Source organism: Myotis lucifugus, unplaced genomic scaffold, assembly GCF_000147115.1.
Source record: "Myotis lucifugus unplaced genomic scaffold, Myoluc2.0 scaffold_88, whole genome shotgun sequence".
NCBI lineage: Eukaryota > Metazoa > Chordata > Mammalia > Chiroptera > Vespertilionidae > Myotis > Myotis lucifugus.
This window is the reverse complement of record NW_005871136.1, coordinates 4306234-4326566: the sequence shown is the minus strand read 5'-3', so window position 1 is coordinate 4326566 and position 20333 is coordinate 4306234. Positions and strand designations below refer to the sequence as shown.

General features: G+C 39.8%; 1 protein-coding gene across 3 annotated transcripts in view; it reads left to right on the top strand.

The window, feature by feature from the left end:
- RFWD3 (ring finger and WD repeat domain 3) overlaps positions 1 to 20333 on the top strand; it is a 35652-nt gene that overhangs the window by 12333 nt on the left and 2986 nt on the right. Inside the window, exons 4-12 of one of the 3 annotated variants that reach the window (XM_014457976.2) lie at positions 2400 to 2470; positions 4478 to 4672; positions 4769 to 4860; positions 9078 to 9192; positions 10198 to 10417; positions 14172 to 14322; positions 15926 to 16102; positions 17709 to 17923; positions 19638 to 19849. In XM_014457976.2, the coding sequence (XP_014313462.1) occupies positions 2400 to 2470; positions 4478 to 4672; positions 4769 to 4860; positions 9078 to 9192; positions 10198 to 10417; positions 14172 to 14322; positions 15926 to 16102; positions 17709 to 17923; positions 19638 to 19849 (1448 nt within the window). Of the gene's footprint in view, positions 1 to 2399; positions 2471 to 4474; positions 4673 to 4768; positions 4861 to 9077; positions 9193 to 10197; positions 10418 to 14171; positions 14323 to 15925; positions 16103 to 17479; positions 17615 to 17708; positions 17924 to 19637; positions 19850 to 20333 lie in introns of those variants that run through there. The other 2 variants (XM_014457977.2, XM_023756077.1) reach the window with 2 other exon arrangements.

Genomic DNA, 20333 nt, shown 5'->3' with positions numbered 1-20333 from the left:
CTATATCCTCCAATTCTGACATTTGTGTCCTGTTTCTTTGTCTCCGCATTTTTTATGCTTTCTTGGTGCATCCCCTAGTGGTCTTTGTGCTCAGTCTTGTTGTAGTTAAGCCTTGATTGTTGTAGTTATCACTGGGAGGAATTGACCTCCAGGCCAACTGGCTGTGCGAATCAGCTGTGTCTGCAGTGGGAGAACTTCTGTCCTCTAGGGAGGTGCTAATCTAGCCTTTGCCTGAGGCTATCCGGCAAATGCCTCTGTGGGGGGGGGGGGGGAGAGACTTGGGCGGGGCGGGTCCCAGGGGATCTACAGGGCAAGCGGAGCGAGCAGTTATGGCTGCTCTCAGCCCCGTCCCCAGGGGCTCTGCCTCTCAGAGTCCCAGCAACCGCTGCAAACCATGGAGAGAAAGCTGCCTTTGAGTTCCGACCGAAGCCAGACAGTCCTGCTTCTCCCGGTTGAGTCTGGGTCCCTAGAGACTCGCCCGGATCTGGAGCTCAGAGAGTCTGAGGCTCCCTCCCGATTCAACAGACAACCGCGCCCTCAGCCGCCAGCCCTCTTCGCATGCACTCCGCACCTTAGTATTTTACTTCAGCACTGCGCCTCCTCTGAGTCTCGGTATGCTTTTCTCTTTCCTCCTAGTTGTAGAACTTCCACTGAGCCAGCCTTCCTGTGGTTCTGGGTGATGTCCGTTCCATCTTTTAGTTGTATTTTTGAAATGGTTGTTCAAGGCAGCAAACTCCAGCGTTAACCTATGCCGCCAACTTGGTTTCTCTCGATGTTTCTATCTCTCTCTCTCCCTGTCCCTTCCTCTCTGAAATCAATTAAGATATATTTATAAATAAATAAATAGAAGAATTATCTAGTAATGGCAGAAATGATGGGGGGCGGGGTCATTTTGTGGCTCCTAATAAAACAATGTATTCAGGTAAAGATCATCAGTGGATCCTAAAGTCATTAGGGTGAAAGGTTAATGGAATTCTTTTTATAGAGGCCAAGCTAAAATCTCCAGAACTAATGTGCCTTTTGATATGCTATAGTCAGAAATATCCACACCACTAAGAAGTATTGTTGCAAAACAAAAAACATGAATTTATTTAAGACTAGATATAATAACTAATTCACACAGTTTACAGAAAGGAGTAGAAGAACAAGGTAAGCAGTATCTCAAAGATGCAATCATTCAAATCTAAAATGTATGACATTTGGAACATCTACAAAAATACCTAGATGTATCTAAAAATCTAGTTTTGTAAAGGGAAAATCTCAAATCAGTGGGGATAAGAGACTTAAATTCTTGTTAAAACTGGATATCTAACTGAAAAACAATAAAAGTGGATTCATTCCTTATACTGTAAACCAAGATATAGTAAGTGGATTGGAGATCTAAGGTAAAAAATGAAATCATTTTGGTATTAGAAGAGTATATGAGTGATAAAATCCAGGAGTAAGGAGTACTTCAAAATCTAGAAGCAATTTAAGAAAAATTACATGAAAAATTACTAAAAATTAAAAATCACCATTAATGAAGGTGTGAAAGATTGATGAAGATGCTGATAGTTTAGGGGTCGGACTGACAACACCTGAACCCAATATGAGCCTCCTGGTGTGCTATAATAAGAGATGCACAACCTAAGAAGTATCTTGCTGCCCCTCCTCTTCCCCAAAAACCAGAATTGAACCTACTGAAGCCTCTGCATCTGTCAGTTTATAGGAAATGTAAGCAGTGCCACAAGAAAACAGTCAAATCCAGGATGTAGCACTTTTTATAAGACAAATGACCAAACTCCCCCAATATATCAGTGACAAGGAGGAGATAAAAATGAGTAAAGGAAAATCGTTATGAAGGAAAGACAAAGACTTAAAGAGACATGACAATCAAGCTCATTTTGGAAACCTTGTTTAAATCCTGGTTGGAATAAATTCACTGTAGTAAATACGGTTGGGAAATTTTGAATAGGAACTGAGTGCCTGGGTATTAAAAGGTATTAAAGGATTAGTGTTAATTTTATGAGGTACAATAATAATGTTATATAAAAGTAAATCCTTACCAGTTAGTGTTAGAAAAGTTTTTACAAGTGAAATGATATTTAAGAGTTTGTTATTAAGTATTCCAAAAGAAAATAGGGCTAAGCTGGAACAAGATTATAAAAATAATTGATTATTTTGAAATGGGGTGATGGGTACCTATGGATAGTTAAGCTGTTCTATTTTTTATATATGTTAGAAAATATGTAAAATACGTGGGGGGAAATTCACTGATGCTGCTTGGGAAAATTGTTATCCCTTTTACACTAACACTACCAATTAGAAATGGTGAGTTCTGCCTCTCCTAGCCTCTGATACCTTGTGACACATGTCTTCTTTTGTTATTACCTATTCTATTTCTGGAAACAACTTGGCAGAACAACCAGGAGGTGATTCAGCAGAGCAAGAAGTTATATGTAGTGGTGGAAGAGACACATTCCCCAAGCAGGTAATATGAACTTTTTTTGAAATGAAAAGGAGACTGCAGGCTAAAATGAAAAACTTGCAGGCTTTATAGACAGGAGATCTAGGAGTAGATCTTATCTAAGTTAGTCATTTGTGTGACTTCTTTCTCTTAGTTTTAAAAAGGGGTTAGCGGGTCGGGGGTGAAGATATAAGGGTAACTTGTCCTGCCTAACTAACAAAGTTAAGTATCAGTTAAAATAATATATAGGAATGTAGTTTATGAACTATCTGGCAGAAGGTGATAACTATGTGATAAGCAATTTTTAATTTAAAAAATAACAAATTATTTTACTTAATATAAATTATTTACATCAATTGTGGACTTGGCCAATCCCAAAACATCATTGATCTACTTGTTGCATATTTGTGTATGGTCTCTGTTTTTATTTCTTCCCTCTAGAAAAAAAATTTTATGTACATGTGAATTTATGTGTAAAAATGTTTTAAATTTACCCAAATGGGTTTATATTATATCTTGTTTTTATTCTTTTCCCCATCAACTACATTTTGGAGAGCTTTCTATTAGCACATAAAGTTAAACCTTATTTTTATTAATCCCATCTAATAAAGAGGTGATATGCAAATTGACAATCACTTCAACACAAGATGGCCACCCCCATGTGGTCAAAGATGGTCGGCCGGGAAGGGCAGTTGGGGGGGCCGGGCCAGCAGGAGGGCAGTTGGGGGTGATCAGGCCAGCAGGGGAGGCCAATTGGGGGCGATCAGGCTGGCAGGGGAGCAGTTAGGCGTCGATCAGGCTGGCAGGGGAGTGGTTAGGGCCAATCAGGCAGGCAGGCGAGCGATTAGGAGCCAGCAGTCCTGGATTGTGAGAGGGATGTCCCAGATTGGAGAGGGTGCAGGCTGGGCTGAGGGACACACACCTTCCCTTCTCCCCCTCCCCCCCATGCACGAATTTTGTGCACCAGACCTCTAGTAACTTAATAATAGTGTTCCATCATATAAATAAAATTTTAGTTAACTCTTCCCTTGTCATGTATACTATGATTGTTCCCTTTTCATTCTTTTTTGTTTATTTATATCCTCACTCAAGGATATACATATTGATTTTAGAGAGAGGGCAAGCGGGGGTGGGGGCGGCGGGACTTGAGGGGTGACTTTGATGTAGGTGCCCTGACCATGAATCGAACCCGAAACCTTCAGTATACAGGTTGATGCCCCAACCAACTGAGCCACACTGGCCAAAGGCTCTTTCTAATATAAACCATGCTTCACTGAACATCCTTGTTGAAATGTGTTGGCAAATTTTATGTCTGTATTCATGACATATATTCCTAGCAGAGAGATTGCTGTATCAAAGGAAAAATATTTATTTTAGTTTTAATAGATAATGCCAAATTGCCCTCTGGAAAATTTGTGCCAGGTTTCTACTTGCAGCAACAATATGTAAGCATGCCCATTTCTCCCTCACTCTCAACAGTGCTTGGTGTCATCAGACATTAATTTATACCACTTAATAGATTTAAAAATTTGCATTTTTTTAATTACAAGTGAGCAATTATTGACTATTTGTAATTTTTTGTAAGCTGTTTGTAGTTTGTTTTTCTGGTATTTTTCTTTGATTTACAAGAACCAAGTACTTTATAACCACTTGAGTTGATTATGAAACCTTATTTTGGAACAAACTTACTGTTTCCTGTTGGTTATCTGGGTAACTGCTGGTGTGTGTGTGTGTGTGTGGCCCTTTTTCTTCATTTGAATGAAAAAAAATCCAAGAGTTTCATAAGTTCAAAGGGTACTAATAAGAGTTTCATAAGTTCAAAGGGTACTAATATTTTTGTGCTTTATGTTGGATTTAACTAGATTGCATTCTAAAATGTTTTCAATTGGGTTTGTATCATTTTTGTGTGGTTTTGTTAATTTGATAGTTGTGCATCCTCTTCAAGACTGATTTTTTGATAGTTGTGCATCCTCTTCAAGACTGATTTTGCATTTTCTCTCATTTGAATGTGTTCTGGTTTTCATCCAGCAGTCTCCCCAGAAGTCCAGTTCGCTGCTGCCTTCAGCTTCTACAGATGAGGAAGAAGAAGGGGACACTTGCACAATATGTTTAGAACAGTGGACTAATGCTGGGGATCACCGGCTTTCTGCTTTACGCTGTGGGCACCTCTTTGGGTTTAGGTGCATTTCTAAATGGCTCAAAGGACCGACACGAAAATGTCCCCAGGTAAGGACTGTAGATAGGGACTGTGCATGTGCACAGTCATGTTAAATCAGGAGGATTCCTGGAACTCGACTAATTGTGTCCTGTTGGGCTCTTTAGTGCAACAAGAAAGCCAAGCACAGTGACATTGTTGTCCTTTATGCCCGAACCCTGAGAGCTTTGGACACTAGTGAACACGAGCGCATGAAAAGGTAGGTAAAAAGAACCTGCCTAGCTGGAATGTTCCCTTTTGGTTCCTTGTAGAAATAGGTTGTATGAGTCACTCTTAGTGTTTCTGATGCTTTACTTGGGTTGTGACTGGGGATCTCTAGGGATTGCTAGCAGTCTGTCTCATATTGTGATTTATAATATATATCTGATCATCTTCTCAAAGAGGTCTGCATTGTTTGCTTTCCATACAGCATTAAAAATGAGGATTGAGATGACAAATAATTGTGGTTTCAGCTATACCTGAATTAGACTCCAATGAATTTTCAATTATACAAGTCAATACATAGGTTTTTAATTTTAGTTTGCCAATTTAAAAAAGCTTCTATTTGCCCTGACTGGTTTGGCTCGGTGAATAGAGCATCAGCCTGCAGACTCAAGGGACCCGGGTTTGATTCCAGTCAAGGGCATGTACCTTGGTTGCGGGCACATCCCCACTAGGGAGTATGCAGGAGGTAGCTGATCGATGTTTCTCTCTCATCGATGTTTCTAACCCTATCCCTCTACCTTCCTCTCTGTAAAAAATCAATAAAATATATATATATTTTTTAAAAGCTTCTATTCTTGTAATATACAGAGTACTAACCAGTGTTGCAAAGAGACATGAAAGGGCACCAGGGAGAAGACTCTACCACTACTCCTTCTATGTGCTTGGCACCTCTTGTAAGCCTCTGCTTTCAGAGCCTGAGTGTTGTGTGTTAATTGGAACAGGTAGGTTCAGAAGGAATGGAGTAGCTGTTCCTTCTGCAGGAGCACTTAGGTATTCCCATGAAATTGGAATCAACTCTAAGACTTCAGCCTTTGGTAAATATGACCTGTGGAGATCAAGACCATGGTGTCTTAAGCCCTCTTGAAATGAAAAGCCAGAGAGAAACATACAACTCTATAATACCTTATACCTGGCTTGGGCAGCAGATCCAAGCAGAAAGATATTCTGGGTTTTTTGGTAGCCTGTCCAGATTCTAACCTAGCGATTAGATTTACTGCCCGTCTCTGTTGGCATTTTTTGCTTATGGTGTTCCTAAAACCCTTGACCAGAATTGAACCCGGGTCCTTCCAGTCTGCAGTCCAGTGCTCTAGCCACTGAACCAAACCAGCTAGGGCCAGACTTAATTTTGCCAGTCTCATGGTGTGAGGTAGTATTTACTTAAGTTGCATTTCCTCAGTTACTAATGAACATACTCTTTGTGAATTGTGTTCATATCTTTTGCTCATTTCTTTTGAGCAAAACATTGTTTCTTACTAATTTACTAGAGGCCCAGTGCATGAAATTTGTGCAGGAAGGGAGGATCCCCTCAGCCCAGCCTGCACCCTCTCCAATCTGGGACCCCTTGGGGGATGTCCAACTGCCGGTAGTCGGACATCCCTCTCACAATCCTGGACAGCTGGCTCCTAATCGCTCACCTGCCTGCCTGGTCGCCCCTAACTGCCCCCTAACCCCCGTGCCAGCCTGATCACCCCTCACTGCCTCTGCGTGCCAGCCTGATCACCCCTAACTGCCCTCCCTGCTGGCCTGGTCGCTCCTAAATGCCCTTCCCCCTGCTGCCAGCCTAGTCACCCCTCACTGCCCCCCCGCCAGCCTAATCGCCCCCAACTGCGCCCCTTCCCCACCCCCGCTGGCCTGGTCGCTCCTCACCACCCCCACCACCACCCCACCCCACCCCCCGCCGGCCTGGTCACCCCTACTGAGGATGAGTCCAAACCCAGGCATGTGCCCTGACCGGGAATCAAACCGTCACCTCCTGGTTCATAGGTCAACAGTCAACCACTGAGCCACACCAGTTGGGCTATACTAATTTTTTGTTATTTGTATACATTGCAAATAATTCTCCAATGTGTGGCTTGTCTCTAACTTGTTTATGGAATCTTCTTGAACATGAGCTTTTAATTTTAATGCAATTATCAGTCTCTTGTGCTTTTTTTGTCTTTACTGCTTTAAGGTCATAAAGATAGAATATCTTCTAAGGGTCTTTAAAATTGTTAATATTTTATATAGGCTTTTAATCTATTTAAAATCTAATATTTGGATAACCACTTGTGACAGCATGCTATATTAATAAAAGAGTCATATGCTAATTAGACCGGACATCCTTCTGGGTGACCTTCCCAACAAAGCCGGGGCTGTGAGGGAAGCATAAGTCCCGGGTGCCAGAGGGAAGCCCGTGCTGGCAGCTGGGGGAAGAAAGGCCTACTCTTTTTTTTTTTTTTAAATATATTTTATTGATTTTTCACAGAGAGGAAGGGAGAGAGATAGTTAGAAACATCGATGAGAGAGAAACATCGATCAGCTGCCTCTTGCACATCTCCTACTGGGGATGTGCCCGCAACCCAGGTACATGCCCTTGACCGGAATCGAACCCGGGACCTTTCAGTCCGCAGGCCGACGCTCTATCCACTGAGCCAAACCGGTTTTGGCAGAAAGGCCTACTCTTGCACGAATTTTATGCATTGGGCCTCTAGTTATTAAATAATATGTTCTTTCTTATCAACTCTATCTTAAATTAAGTTTCTGTGTATGAATGGACTACTCTTTTGTTCTGTGATCTGATTGTTATTTCTCCAATATATAATTTACTGTAGCTTTAAAATATGTTCTCCTACTTTGTTCCTTAAAATTGACTTTGCTGCCTACCTGGTATGCCTCAGTGGTTGAGCATTGACCCATGAACCAGGAGGTCATGGTTCGATTCCTGGTCAGGACACATGCTGGGGTTCTGGGCTCAATCCTCAGTAGGGGGCATGTTAGAAAGCAGCGGAGCAATGATTCTATCTCATCATTGATGTTTCTATCTCTTTTTCTCCCTCTACCTTCCTCTGTCTGAAATCAATAAAAACATATTTTTAAAATTGATTTTGCTATTCTTTTTTTTAAAAATATATTTTATTGATTTTTTACAGAGAGGAAGGGAGAGGGATAGAGAATTAGAAACATCGATGAGAGAGAATTATTGATCAGCTGCCTCCTGCACACCCCCTACTGGGGACGTGCCTGCAACCAAGGTACATGCCCTTGACCAGAATCGAACCTGGGACCCTTCAGTCCCCAGGCCGACGCTCTATTCAGTGAGCCAAACCAGCCAGGGCGATTTTGCTATTCTTGGCACTTTGCTCTTCCATATTAATTTTAAAATTAGTTTGCTAAGTTCCAGGAAAAGCCCTTTGATATCTTGATTAAAGTTGCATTAAATTTTTAGGGTAACTTGAGAAATGCCATCTTCATGATTTTAAGTCTTTCCAGCCATGATCATTACTATATAATATCTTTCCAATTACTCACTGTTTTCTTGTGTCTTTTACAAGTGTACTTTGCTTCATAAAGTTCTTACATACCCTCTAACTTTATTCCTAGGTTGCTATTGTTAAAATTGCTGTTGTGAAAGAATTTTTTTATTATTATTAATTTACCCAATCAGTTATATGGTATATGGGGAATGTGATTGATCTCCTTTTCTTGATATTAATTCTAGCACCTTACTGGACTCTTAATAGTTTGTAGGTTCTCCTGAATTTTGCATGAAATAAATAGAGCAGCTTTATTCCTTTCTTTCCAATTTTCATCTTTTTTTCTATCCTGTGTCATTGAAGTGGAAATCTCTCCCTTTTTTTGTATTTCATATTTTCAAATTGTCTTTAGGTACATGAAAATTTATGATTTTTATTTTTGGTGAATGTGCCTTTCATTATGCATTGTTTATCTTTATGCTTATTCATGCTTTTTAATTCTAATTGGTCTTTTGTTAGCATTTTTCCTATTACATGCATCCTATGTTTTTTACTTCAGCCTCTTTTTTGTAGTATTTTTTGAGTATCTAATCTTGTAGCTTGTTTTTTCTTTTACTCCAACAGATAACCTTAGTCTTTTAACATGTCATTTTACACTTTCATAATTGGCTCTAATCAAGCAGTGAGCTTAGTTCTGATCCCTCATTTTGCATTTGTAGTCCCCATTGCTTAAGGAGCCAAAACTCCTGGTCATCACTGCCTACCTTAACACCAAACCTAGTAGGCTCATTAGTTTAGCCGTGCATGCTACATTTCTGTATTGTTTCTGGATTTGAGATTTTTCTCTTGTTATATTTTATTCAGTCATGACATATTTACAGCAAAGTGTTTGTATCATAGCATGAACTTACTATGCTACCTTGATGGGAAGTCTTCAGTAGCTTCCTAATTTCTACCTCTTGCTGGCTTTCCCCTCTAGTACCTTACTACAGGAGCAGATGTTAAGGAAGCAGGCAGAGTTAGAAACAGCACAGTGCCGGCTCCGACTTCAAGTCCTCACTGAGGAATGCACTAAGCTTCATAATCGTGTCAAGGTAAGTTTGCCCTTTCTAATCCAAATAACTTTTGGTATAGGAATTGAAAGGAAATCTAAATATTACTAAGGTTCATCTCAGATACAAATATGATTTATCAAAATTTTCAGCAAGTAAACATGACCAACTTTATTTTTGATTAAAGCATTTGTCCAAAGCTTACATGCTTTATCTTCCAAGATCAGACGAGATCGGGCGCGTTCAGGGTGGTATGGCCGTAGACCAAAGCTTACATGCTTTATGATTAATTCTACTGCAATCTGAATTTTTAAAAAGATTAAACCAGATAATGCAAAACATAAGTTCTTTCATCTTCCTGCATCTACCAATAAAATGATGTTTTAAACAAAAACAATTTTCAACCCTATTGTTTATGATTCTGTGCTCTCATTTTTTTCATTTGCTTGTTGTAACACTGCAAAAACTACAGCAATTCTCTAGGATTTGTGTTAACATTTTCATATAATGGATAAGAAACCTTCTTATGTCGGGCTGGTGTGGCTCAGTGGTTGAGTGTAGACCCAGGAACTATAAGAGTCATCTGTTCCATTCCTGGTCAGGGCACATGCCCAGGTGGTGGGCTCAATCCCTGGTGGGGAGCGTGCAGGAGGCAGCCAGTTGTTAATGTTTCTCATCAATGTTTCTATCTCTATTCCTCTTTCTTCCTCTCTCTCTAAAAATCAATAAGAACATATTTTTAAAAAATTAAAAAGAAACCTCCTTGTATTAGATCAAGGAATTTTGCATAAGGGGAATAACAATCAAAAAAGCTACACATGGCTCTGGCCAGTTAGCTCAGTTGTTTAGAGCATCATCCCAACACACCAAGGTTGTAGGTTTGATCCCTTGTCAGGGCACATACTAGAATCAACAAATGAGTGCATGAATAAGAAGTGGAACAACAAATTGATCTCTCTCTCTCATCAATAAAGATTAAAAAATTTTTTTAAACAAAACAATACTAAACAAAAAAGCTTCACATTTATAAAATCTTTTTCATTTTAGGACTTGCAAAAACTTATTCTGCAACATCGGGATCAGATCTTACTGAACTCCCAAGGACAATTCCTAAGCGGCTCCCCCTCCAAACTGCCCGAGCACAAGTACTATTTCCAGAAGACCTTCACAGTGTCTGAGAGTGGAAACTGCCGCATTATGACCTACTGTGATGCTCTGAACTGCCTGGTGGTGTCACAACCTTCTCCTCAAGCTACCTTTGTTCCAGGTGAACAGTCTAGAACAGTGGTTCTCAACCTTCTGGCCCTTTAAATACAGTTCCTCATGTTGTGACCCAACCATAAAATTATTTTCGTTGCTACTTCATAACTGTAATGTTGCTACTGTTATGAATCGTAATGTAAATATCTGATATGCAGGATGGTCTTAGGCGACCCCTGTGAAAGGGTTGTTCGACCGCCAAAGGGGTCTCGACCCACAGTTGAGAACCGCTGGTCTAGAACAAGCATGTCAAACTTGAGGCCCACAACAAATACATTAACAATTACTCATTTATTTCAGCCCTTTGTATTTAGCATGTCTCTATTGAAATAAACCCACATTTCTATAAAAATTGAAGCTTTTGGTTTTTTGCAGCCCACATAAACTTAAACCTTGTGTATTTGGTCCGTGTTAGCCTTTGAGTTTGACATGCTTAGTCTAGAACCTCAGTTTTCATGTACATTATTGAACTCCATTTATTTCTCTTCTCTCTTTTTGGAGTATCCAGTGTTCTTGTATCCAGAACACTGTCCTCAGCCGATCAAATCAGCTTTTCTTAGTCAGTTTCCTGCTCATGTAGATACTTCAGGGTGCTGCAAAAATGTCTTTACTGTGTGTTGACTTCCTTCTGTAAATTAATTCACCAAGAGAGCAGAAATACTGAAAATCCATGATAAAGTAAAGAGAAGATGAGGTACTTGGAAATGTGCATTATTGGTACAGTCCAAGAAGTACTATATGTCCCACCGAAGTTATAGGTGCATTTTAGATTGGAAATATTTGGAAAAAAAACAAAACACTACCCTGAGGACTAATTCAAATTAAAACAAGATTTAATACTTATTTTTAGGTTTATTCAAATTGACAGATTCCTGCCTGGCTGGTCTGGCTCGGTAAATGAGAGTCAACCTTCAACTAGAAGGTCACGGTTCTGTTCCTGGTCAGGGCACATGCCTGGGTTGTGGGCTCAATCAATGATTCTCTCTTTCTTCACTGATACTTCTATCTCTCTCTCCCTTCCTCTCTATAACCAATAAAAAATGTATATTTTTAAAAACTCGCCAAACCGGTTTGGCTCAGTGGATAGAGCGTCGGCCTGCAGACTCAAGGGTCCCAGGTTCGATTCCGGTCAAGGGCATGTACCTTGGTTGCGGGCACATCCCCAGTGGGGAGTGTGCAGGAGGCAGCTGATTGATGTTTCTCTCTCATCGATGTTTCTAACTCTCTATCCCTCTCCCTTCCTCTCTGTAAAAAATCAATAAAATATATTTAAAAAATAAAAAATAAAAAAAATAAAAAAACTCATTGAACTTAACATGAGTTTATTTTAGGGGGAGAAATGACAAATTCCAAATAAAGGAATTTTGGGATACATTTATACTAATCTTCACGTTTTGTGCTTTTTTAAAAAATATGTTTTTTTTTTATTTCAGAGAAGAAGGGAGAGGAGGAGAGATAGAAACATCAGTGATGAGAGAGAATCGTTGATTGGCTGCTTCCTGCACACCCCACACTGGGGATCAAGCCTTCAACCTGCTCGTATGCCCTGACCGGGAATCGAACTATGACCTCCTGGTTCATAGGTCTATGCTCAGCCACTGAGCCATGCCAGCTGGGCCGTTTGTGCTTTTTAAGCTTAATTTTACGTTGTCTTAATGTTGAAAACCAAATCTCTTTACATGACAAATTAAATCTTTACTAAATGTTGTAGATATTTCTACTGTCTTTATCATATGCTTTCTGCCAACTGTCAGGTCCCTTTGCTTCAGCCTGATATCTTCTGTTTCCCCACTTAGAAATTCCATCAAATGCATCAAAACTATATCCCTAAACTTAAGTGTATACAGGATAGGGAATGGAATTCCTACATTATCGTATATTTTTCTATTCACTGATATTAGCTATGAGTTAAGAAGCTATCAGGAGACTTTAATTGAGGGGAAAGTAAAAGGATTGTTTATAGTGTTCCTATATTCCATCCAGTTTTTTAAAATATATTTCTTTTTTTTTTTTCTTTTTTCTTTTTTTTAAATATATTTTATTGATTTTTTACAGAGAGGAAGGGAGAGGGATAGAGAGCCAGAAACATCAACGAGAGACAAACATTGATCAGCTGCCTCCTGCACGCCCCCCACTGGGGATGTGCCCGCAACCAAGGTACATGCCCTTGACCGGAATCGAACCCAGGACCCTTGAGTCCGCAGGCCGATGCTCTATCCACTGAGCCAAACCGGTTCTGGCTAAAATATATTTCTTTATTGATTTCAGAGAGGAAGGGAAAGGGAGAGAAGGAGCGAAACATCAATAATGAGAAAGAATCATTGATCAGCTACCTCCTATACGCTCCCTACTGGGGATCGAGCCTGCAACCCAGGCATGTGCCCTTGGTCAGAATCGAAACCAGGACCCTTCAGTCCACTGAGCCAAACTAGCTAGGGCCAGATTTTTAATTAAAAGATGTATCATCAATTAAACTCTTCCCCACAAGCTAGAAAAAAAATTGTTCCTTTTTAAAATTTTTTTTATTTGATGTATCTGTTCCACTCTGCACAGCTAGCTCTTCTTGATAGCCTGCTGGTTCTAACTTTTTGTTTCCCTTGTTGATTAAGTAGGCAAGTATTCATGTTCCCTTGTTGATTTAAAGCTCATAGTTTCCCTCTTTGTCTCACTGGCTCTCCTAATTCTGTTTCAGGGAAAAACAATGAAATTTCTCCTATTTGGTTCTCTAGAGAAGCTTAAGTGTGATTCAAGGGTATTTTGACAAATTCTGTTAATGTATAATTAAAATAATAATAGATAGTAGCGCACCCTCCCTCTCCAGAGGGAGCATGCCTGCACCTTTCCCTTCCCCCTCTTCTTCCACGGGCAGGTAAGCTTTGCCTCTCTCTCTCAAAAACTTTATTAAAGTATAATTGATATACAGTAAACTGTACCTAGAGTATTCTATTTGATGATTTCTTAATATATGTATATACCCTGAAACCATCTCCACAATCAAGATAGTGAATATCTGTATCACCCCAAAAGTTTTCTCGTGCTTTTATGTCATCTATCTTCCACCTGTCCCTTTCGAGGCATTCCCAGGCAACCACCGATTGACTTTCTGTCACTATAGATTAGTATTCCTGTTCCCTTGTTGATTTAGTGCACTGAAGATTAGTGCACATGTTCTAGAATTTTATATAAGTAGTCATAAATAGTATTGCTCTTTACTTTTTTTGGTCTGGCTTCATTCAGCATAAGATTTTTGAGGTTAATTTGTATTATAGTGTGTATTTCGTTTATTCCTTGTTATTGCTGGGTAATATGCCATTGTGTGTGTGTGTGTATATGTGTATATATATGTATGTGTGTGTGTGTGTGTGTGTGTGTGTGTGTATATATATATATATATATATAATGATTTATCACTTACCTGTTGATGGATATTTGAAATGGAATATCCCTTTTTAAAAAATTTTTTATTGCTTTCTGAGAGGAAGGATTGAGTCCACAACTTGGCCCTATGCCCTGACCAGAATCGAACCTTGACCGCTTGGTTCATAGGTCGATAACTCAACCACTGACACACACTGGTTGGGCTGGAATATATTTTTTATAATAAATTAAAACCACAGGAAATTTTTATTTTCTTTATTTGACTAGCTTTTCCCCAGCAACTTACATGCCAAGAAAGGTAGACAAAGGAGCTGCTTGAAAAAGTTTGCTTTGCCCAAAGTTGACTATCAGTGACGTATCTCACTCTCCCTTGTCTTTGACAGGCTTTGGTGTTAAGATGTTCAGTACTGCCAACATGAAAAGCAATCAGTACATTCCCATGCATAGCAAACAGATCCGAGGACTGGCTTTTGGCAATCAGTCCAAAGGCTTACTTCTCTCTGCTTCCCTAGATAACACTGTTAAACTGACCAGGTGAGTGCTTTGGGGAGGAAGATAGGACCTGGGCTGTTGAATGTTGAATAGCGTGGAAATTAATATTTGTGTTATGGTGACCTTAGCTTAGGGTTTTTGTTTTTATTTTGGTCTAAAGCATTGTCTTCTGAGACCTAGGTTTATTTAATTCAAACTGTATTGCTTTTAAAAGTGGACACAGCATGTAAAAAACAATATATGTAATGTTCCATTTCTTTAAAATTATATGTTACAAAATACATCTTAAGCCATGAAGATAAGAATAACATCCTTGAGATGATGAAATGACAATATGGAGGCAGCCTTAATACCTGACACCATTGAGTTATCATACCAGCTTAAGACTGCTTATTGCTGGATCATTTTACCTAACAGGAATACTGGGAGCTCACTCTCCTTGGGTGCCATGATGACTTCTCTAATTGGTAACCCTCAGTTACTGCATTTTACTTTTTTTATTTCAGAGAAGAAGGAAGCGGGTGAGAGGTAGAAATATCAATGATGAGAATCATTAATCAGCTGCCTCCTGCACACCCCCTACTGGGGATCGAGCCCACAACCTTGGCATGAGCCCTGACTGGGAATTGAACCGTGACCTCCTGGTTCATGGCTCATGGATTGATGCTCAACCACTGAGCAACACAGGCCGGGCTCAGTTACTGCATTTTATCTTTTACATGCTTTGTGAGTGCTGTGAACCAAATCTGAGAATGATCTGTGCCTTTATCTTTTAGAAATTATTCTGATTAGATATCTGATAGTTGGCTTCCTGTTTAATTTCTGCACCTAAATCTGAGGAATTTCGTGATAGCGCTTTTCAAAAATGCTTCTGCTTAATTTTGCCCCAAAACTCAATGTATTATGTTTTGCATATGTATGTGCTGTGGGTTTTTTTTCTAGTAGTGTTATAAAATTAGGATGGGGAGGGGTTAAATACCAAACTGTTATTAAATGACTCTCTAGATCAGCGATTCTCAACCTGTGGGTCACGACCCCTTTGGGGGTCGAACGACCCTTTCACAGGGGTCGCCTAAGACCATTAGAAAACACATATATAATTACATATTGTTTTTGTGATTAATCACTATGCTTTAATTATGTTCAATTTGTAACAATGAAAATACATCCTGCATATCAGATATTTACATTACGATTCATAACAGTAGCAAAATTACAGTTAGGAAGTAACAATGAAAATAATTTTATGGTTAGGGGTCACCACAACATGAGGAACTGTATTAAAGGGTCGCGGCATTAGGAAGGTTGAGAACCACTGCTCTAGATGATATTTTCAACATGGAATATGATCACCTGTGTAATAAATAGGTAACTCTGGAGAAGGTAATGGAAATAAGATGGGAATGTACTTTGTCTATGTCCCTTTAATTTACTCTTACTTCATTACAGCTCAAGAGGAACACGTGTGTCCCCCACCCCCCCCAAAAAAATATTTTGGAAGTAGGAGTTATCTGGGCATTCCTTAGAGGAAATTGGAAATTCAAATAGTCTTAAATGTTTAGCATTGAGATGATGATCTTTACATCTTAGTTATATTTTTTATTTTTTTAATGCATAATTGTAAGAGTCTCTTATAACTTCACAGCCTGGAGACAAATACGGTGGTCCAGACTTACAATGCTGGACGTGCTGTCTGGAGCTGCTGCTGGTGTCTTGATGAAAACAATTACATCTACGCTGGACTGGTCAATGGTTCAGTTCTGGTATATGACCTTCGAAACACGAGTTGTTATGTCCAGGAATTAGTACCTCAAAAAGCCAGGTAGGGAGCCATTCACTTTTTTCCTGTGGGTAGCTTCTTTCTCTTGGACAGTTATTGTATTAATTCTCCCTTTCCAAGAGTGTTTCACAGTTGATCACAATTCCTCACAGAGGGCAGTTCTCTCCGAGTCCACTGATTTATTCTCACTTAAATATCAGTAAGATCCTTAAAGTTTGTATTCGTGATATTTCACATGGTAGAAAGCTCTGGTGCCAAGTATAACCAGCTTCATGGAATTACTCATTATCCAACATGGCAAAATGAAGTCAGATCTATGTTCAACACCCAGGTCCACTACATATGAGTGATCTCATTTAGCCTGTTGTGTTCTTCATCTATAAATTATGGTTAGCAAACACTTGCTTTTATAGCCACATGTCTAACACACGAAGAAAACAGTAAAAGGTAGCTCAATAAAAAGTGATTTAAAACTTCCCTAATGCACAATTAAACCAACTTGTTCTAAGGATACCATATTACTATGACTTATCATTTGTAATCCAATTACAGAGTTGGGAGGTTTGTGAGGTCAGCTCAAGTTCTGAGGGTGGGTGGCCATCAGCATCACTGTGGTTTTTCAGAATGTGTTGAGTACCATTTGGGCAGAATACTCCTGGACACAGTTTTCAAACAGAGGGGTTTATGACCTGGGCCAAAATGAGAAGTGTCTTAAGAAAGAATTTCCATTTCCAATTTGAATATATTTTAAAAGAGGGCAATAGGATCTAAATATAAAGATAGCACTACAATAATAATTACTTACTGAAACCTAGGTACAACACTTTGGGGTTTTCTTTTCATTTGGATGGGGTGGAATCATGCTTCAGTGGTGTGGTCTGTGGGCCTGAAGATGATTGATGTAAACTTACACAATTGTCAACCCCAGGCACACAAGGTAACTGCCATTGATGTAGAGGACTACATAGAGTAGACAATAAAATACAGCAAATGGCAAGGAAATAATATTTGTAAATATTGTTTGTTTCTCTTTGAGTTTGCTTTGGTTAGCTTCATTGTAACAGGGAAATGAAATAAGGCAGACAAAGTGATCGTTTTGGCAAGTTGAACAGAAACAAGTTCATAAAAACAATCTATAGGCTTATATTTCTGAGAGAAATCTTGACATAGTCCTGGATATATGCTTGCAAAAAGAGATTTAGAAAATCTATAAAGAAATAATTGTTTGAATTGACATTAGTTGCTTTAAGCTATATTTTAATCGAGAGGTCTGTCAGCTACAGCTTGGAAGCTTTATTTTATTTAGATGTATGAGCTGTGTTTCTTTTCTAACTTTATGTATGTGGCTAACTCTCTTTTCTTGTAATTGTGATCTTGTACTATTTAATTTCTTTGTCTATTTGTCTTCATTGCATTTAGAGCATGTGGTGTCTCTTCTGAAATTGGATATAGACTATTGTATGGATGGCCTTTTATTTCTACGGAGTGGGCTGGTCATTTTTATCAGATGTCAGAGGATAGTGACTCAGATGATTTTTAACCTATTTTATAGAGGTAGAAATGTGCTCAAGGAAGGGCTCCTGATAGTAGGGTCTGGAATAGTCCAAGTATTAGAATGTGAGGCATGGCTTCCTTTTTTTCCCTTCAGATGCCCACTGGTGTCCCTGTCATACATACCCAGAGCTGCCTCGGCTGTATTTCCATATGGTGGAGTGTTGGCTGGAACCTTGGAGAATGCTACCTTCTGGGAGCGAAAAACGGGCTCTTCTCATCAGCCTCACGTGCTGCCCATAGAGCCAGGGGGCTGCATAGACTTTCAGACAGAAAGCAGCACCCGACACTGTCTTGTGACCTACAGGCCTGGTGAGTTTTATGTCTTCTGCCTGCTCCTCACTTCACTTAAGAGAAAGGCCCCAGTGAAGGCAGCCATGTAGGGCTCTGACTAGGGCCTTAGCTGTTCCTTATTTGGGGCCAACAAAGTTAAATGGAAAATAGATGAACACCCCTGGCTGGTCTTGCTCAGTGGTTAGAGCGTTGGCCTGTGGACTGAAGGGTCCCGGGTTTGATTCTGGCCAAGGGCACATGCCTGGGTTGCGGGCTCGATCCCCAGTGGGGGGCGTGCAGGAGGCAGCCGATCAATGATTCTCTCATATCATTGATGTTTGTATCTCTCTCTCCCTCTTCCTTCCTCTCTGAAATCAATACAAATATATTTAAAAGAAAGAAAAGAAAATAGACGGCCCTAGCTGGTTTGGCTCACTGGTAGAGTGTCGGACTACGGACTGAAGGGTCCCAGGTTCGATTCCAGTCAAGGGCATGTACCTTGGTTGTGGGCACATCCCCAGTAGGGGGTGTGCAGGAGGCAGCTGATCGATGCTTCTCTCTTATTGATGTTTCTAACTCTCTATCCCTCTCCCTTCCTCTCTGGAAAAAATCAATAAAATACATTTTAAAAAAGAGAAAGAAAGAAAATAGACGAACAACCATTGTTGTGTGGGCCTAGCTAACTCAACTCACTGCCTCCAGAACCAAGTTGGAACCCCTGACAACCAACTCTACTTAAATTCATAGGTTCTTTTTAGCCTGAAAAGTATGAACCTACATTTTGATGAGCTATACTGATGGTTAGGCAGATGTTTCATCAGATGTAGTCACTAAGGTGCTATACTTCTGCTATTAGTGGCTGTGTAGTCATTTACAATTTTGTTGGAGCTGTAGAGTTGCTTCAGCAGAGTCTTTGGCCCTTTTTGTTCTTAGTCATCTCATAGGTCTCTGTCTCCAAGAAAACTTGGGGGCTCTATTTTGTTCTCTAGTTTTCATTTGCCTCCCAGCAGAACTGTAGATATGTTTCCCCTTCTATAATAACACATTTATAAAAATGTACAGTTCTGGGGCTAATAGAGTCCTCACTGGGGAAAGGGAAGAAAAATGTAGTCAGAACTGTTAAGGAAGATAAAAACCCAAGCCGAGGTCTGCAGGATACAGTGATAGTACTAAAAAGGATAGATAGTCCATTCTCAAATTGTTTCCCTCATAGGCAAAACCTATGTAGATAACCTGCTTCATCCTAGGCTAGGGTTCTGAATTTCATTTGTGCTATATTATTTTTGTTGTTACTATGTGTTTGTTTGTTTTTTAACAACAGACTATTTCTGAATGTGTGTGTCTATGTTGTTTTGTTGGTTTTTGTTGTTGTTAATCCTCACCAGAAGATTTTTTTTCCCCATTGATTTTTAGAGAGAGTGGAAGGGAGGGGGAGAGACAGAGGGAGAGAAACATCAATGTGAGAGCAACACATCAATTGGTTGCCTCCTGCACGTGCCCCGACCAGGGTCAGTGATCGAACCTGCAACCAAGGTAAGTGCCCTTGACCAGAATGCAACCCTTCAGTCCACTGGCCAGAGCGCTAATCACTGATAAACCCACCTAGAGCTTACTGTTATGTTTGCTTTGTTAGCTATGCTTGATAGTTTAATAAATTGAGGCTTTTCCACTCGACTAGGTTGTAAGTGTCTGAGGTGCTTGGTTAATTTATTTGGACCATCTTCATGGAGCAATACGTTTTTCTATCCCGTAGATAAAAATCACAACACCTTACGAAGTGTTCTGATGGAGATGTCCTACAAGCTGGACGACGCTGGAGAGCCAGTCTGCTCCTGCTATCCTGTACAGACATTTCTTGGGGGGCGCACTTGCAAACTACTGACCAAAAATGCTCTTTTCCAAAACCCAGAGAAGAGTGGCAGCATCCTGGTGTGTATTGGGGATGAAGCATCATATTCTGCCCTGGTGAGCCTTTTATATTTTTGTAGAGAAATGTATAAAGCAAAAAGCCAAAGTTCTCCTTCATGATTATATACATCTGCATATGTGTGAGTGAGTATGTATGTTTGCTTAGTTTATTTTTCTTGTAAGTCACACTTTACTACTGCTTTCTATGGTTTGCTCTTTTTAACTTCCTGTCTTGGCTCTTTTCATTTCAATATCTGTAGACTCACTTCATTCTTTTTACATAAGCTAAAGTGTTACTTGGGCTGTGCTTTGAATCTAAATTTAAAAAAAAAAAAAACACTGCTGAAACCCCTATAAAATAATGATTCAGGCATCAGCTATATCAATAGATGGAAGGTTAGTGGGAAATTTCATAATGGGGGGAGGAGTCGGCCTGTTACCACCTGAACGTATCGATCAACCTTAGGTGGGTGAGCTTACCAGATAATGTCCCTCTTGATGTAAAGCAATATGAAGCAGAGGGCGCCTTCTGTGAGATGTT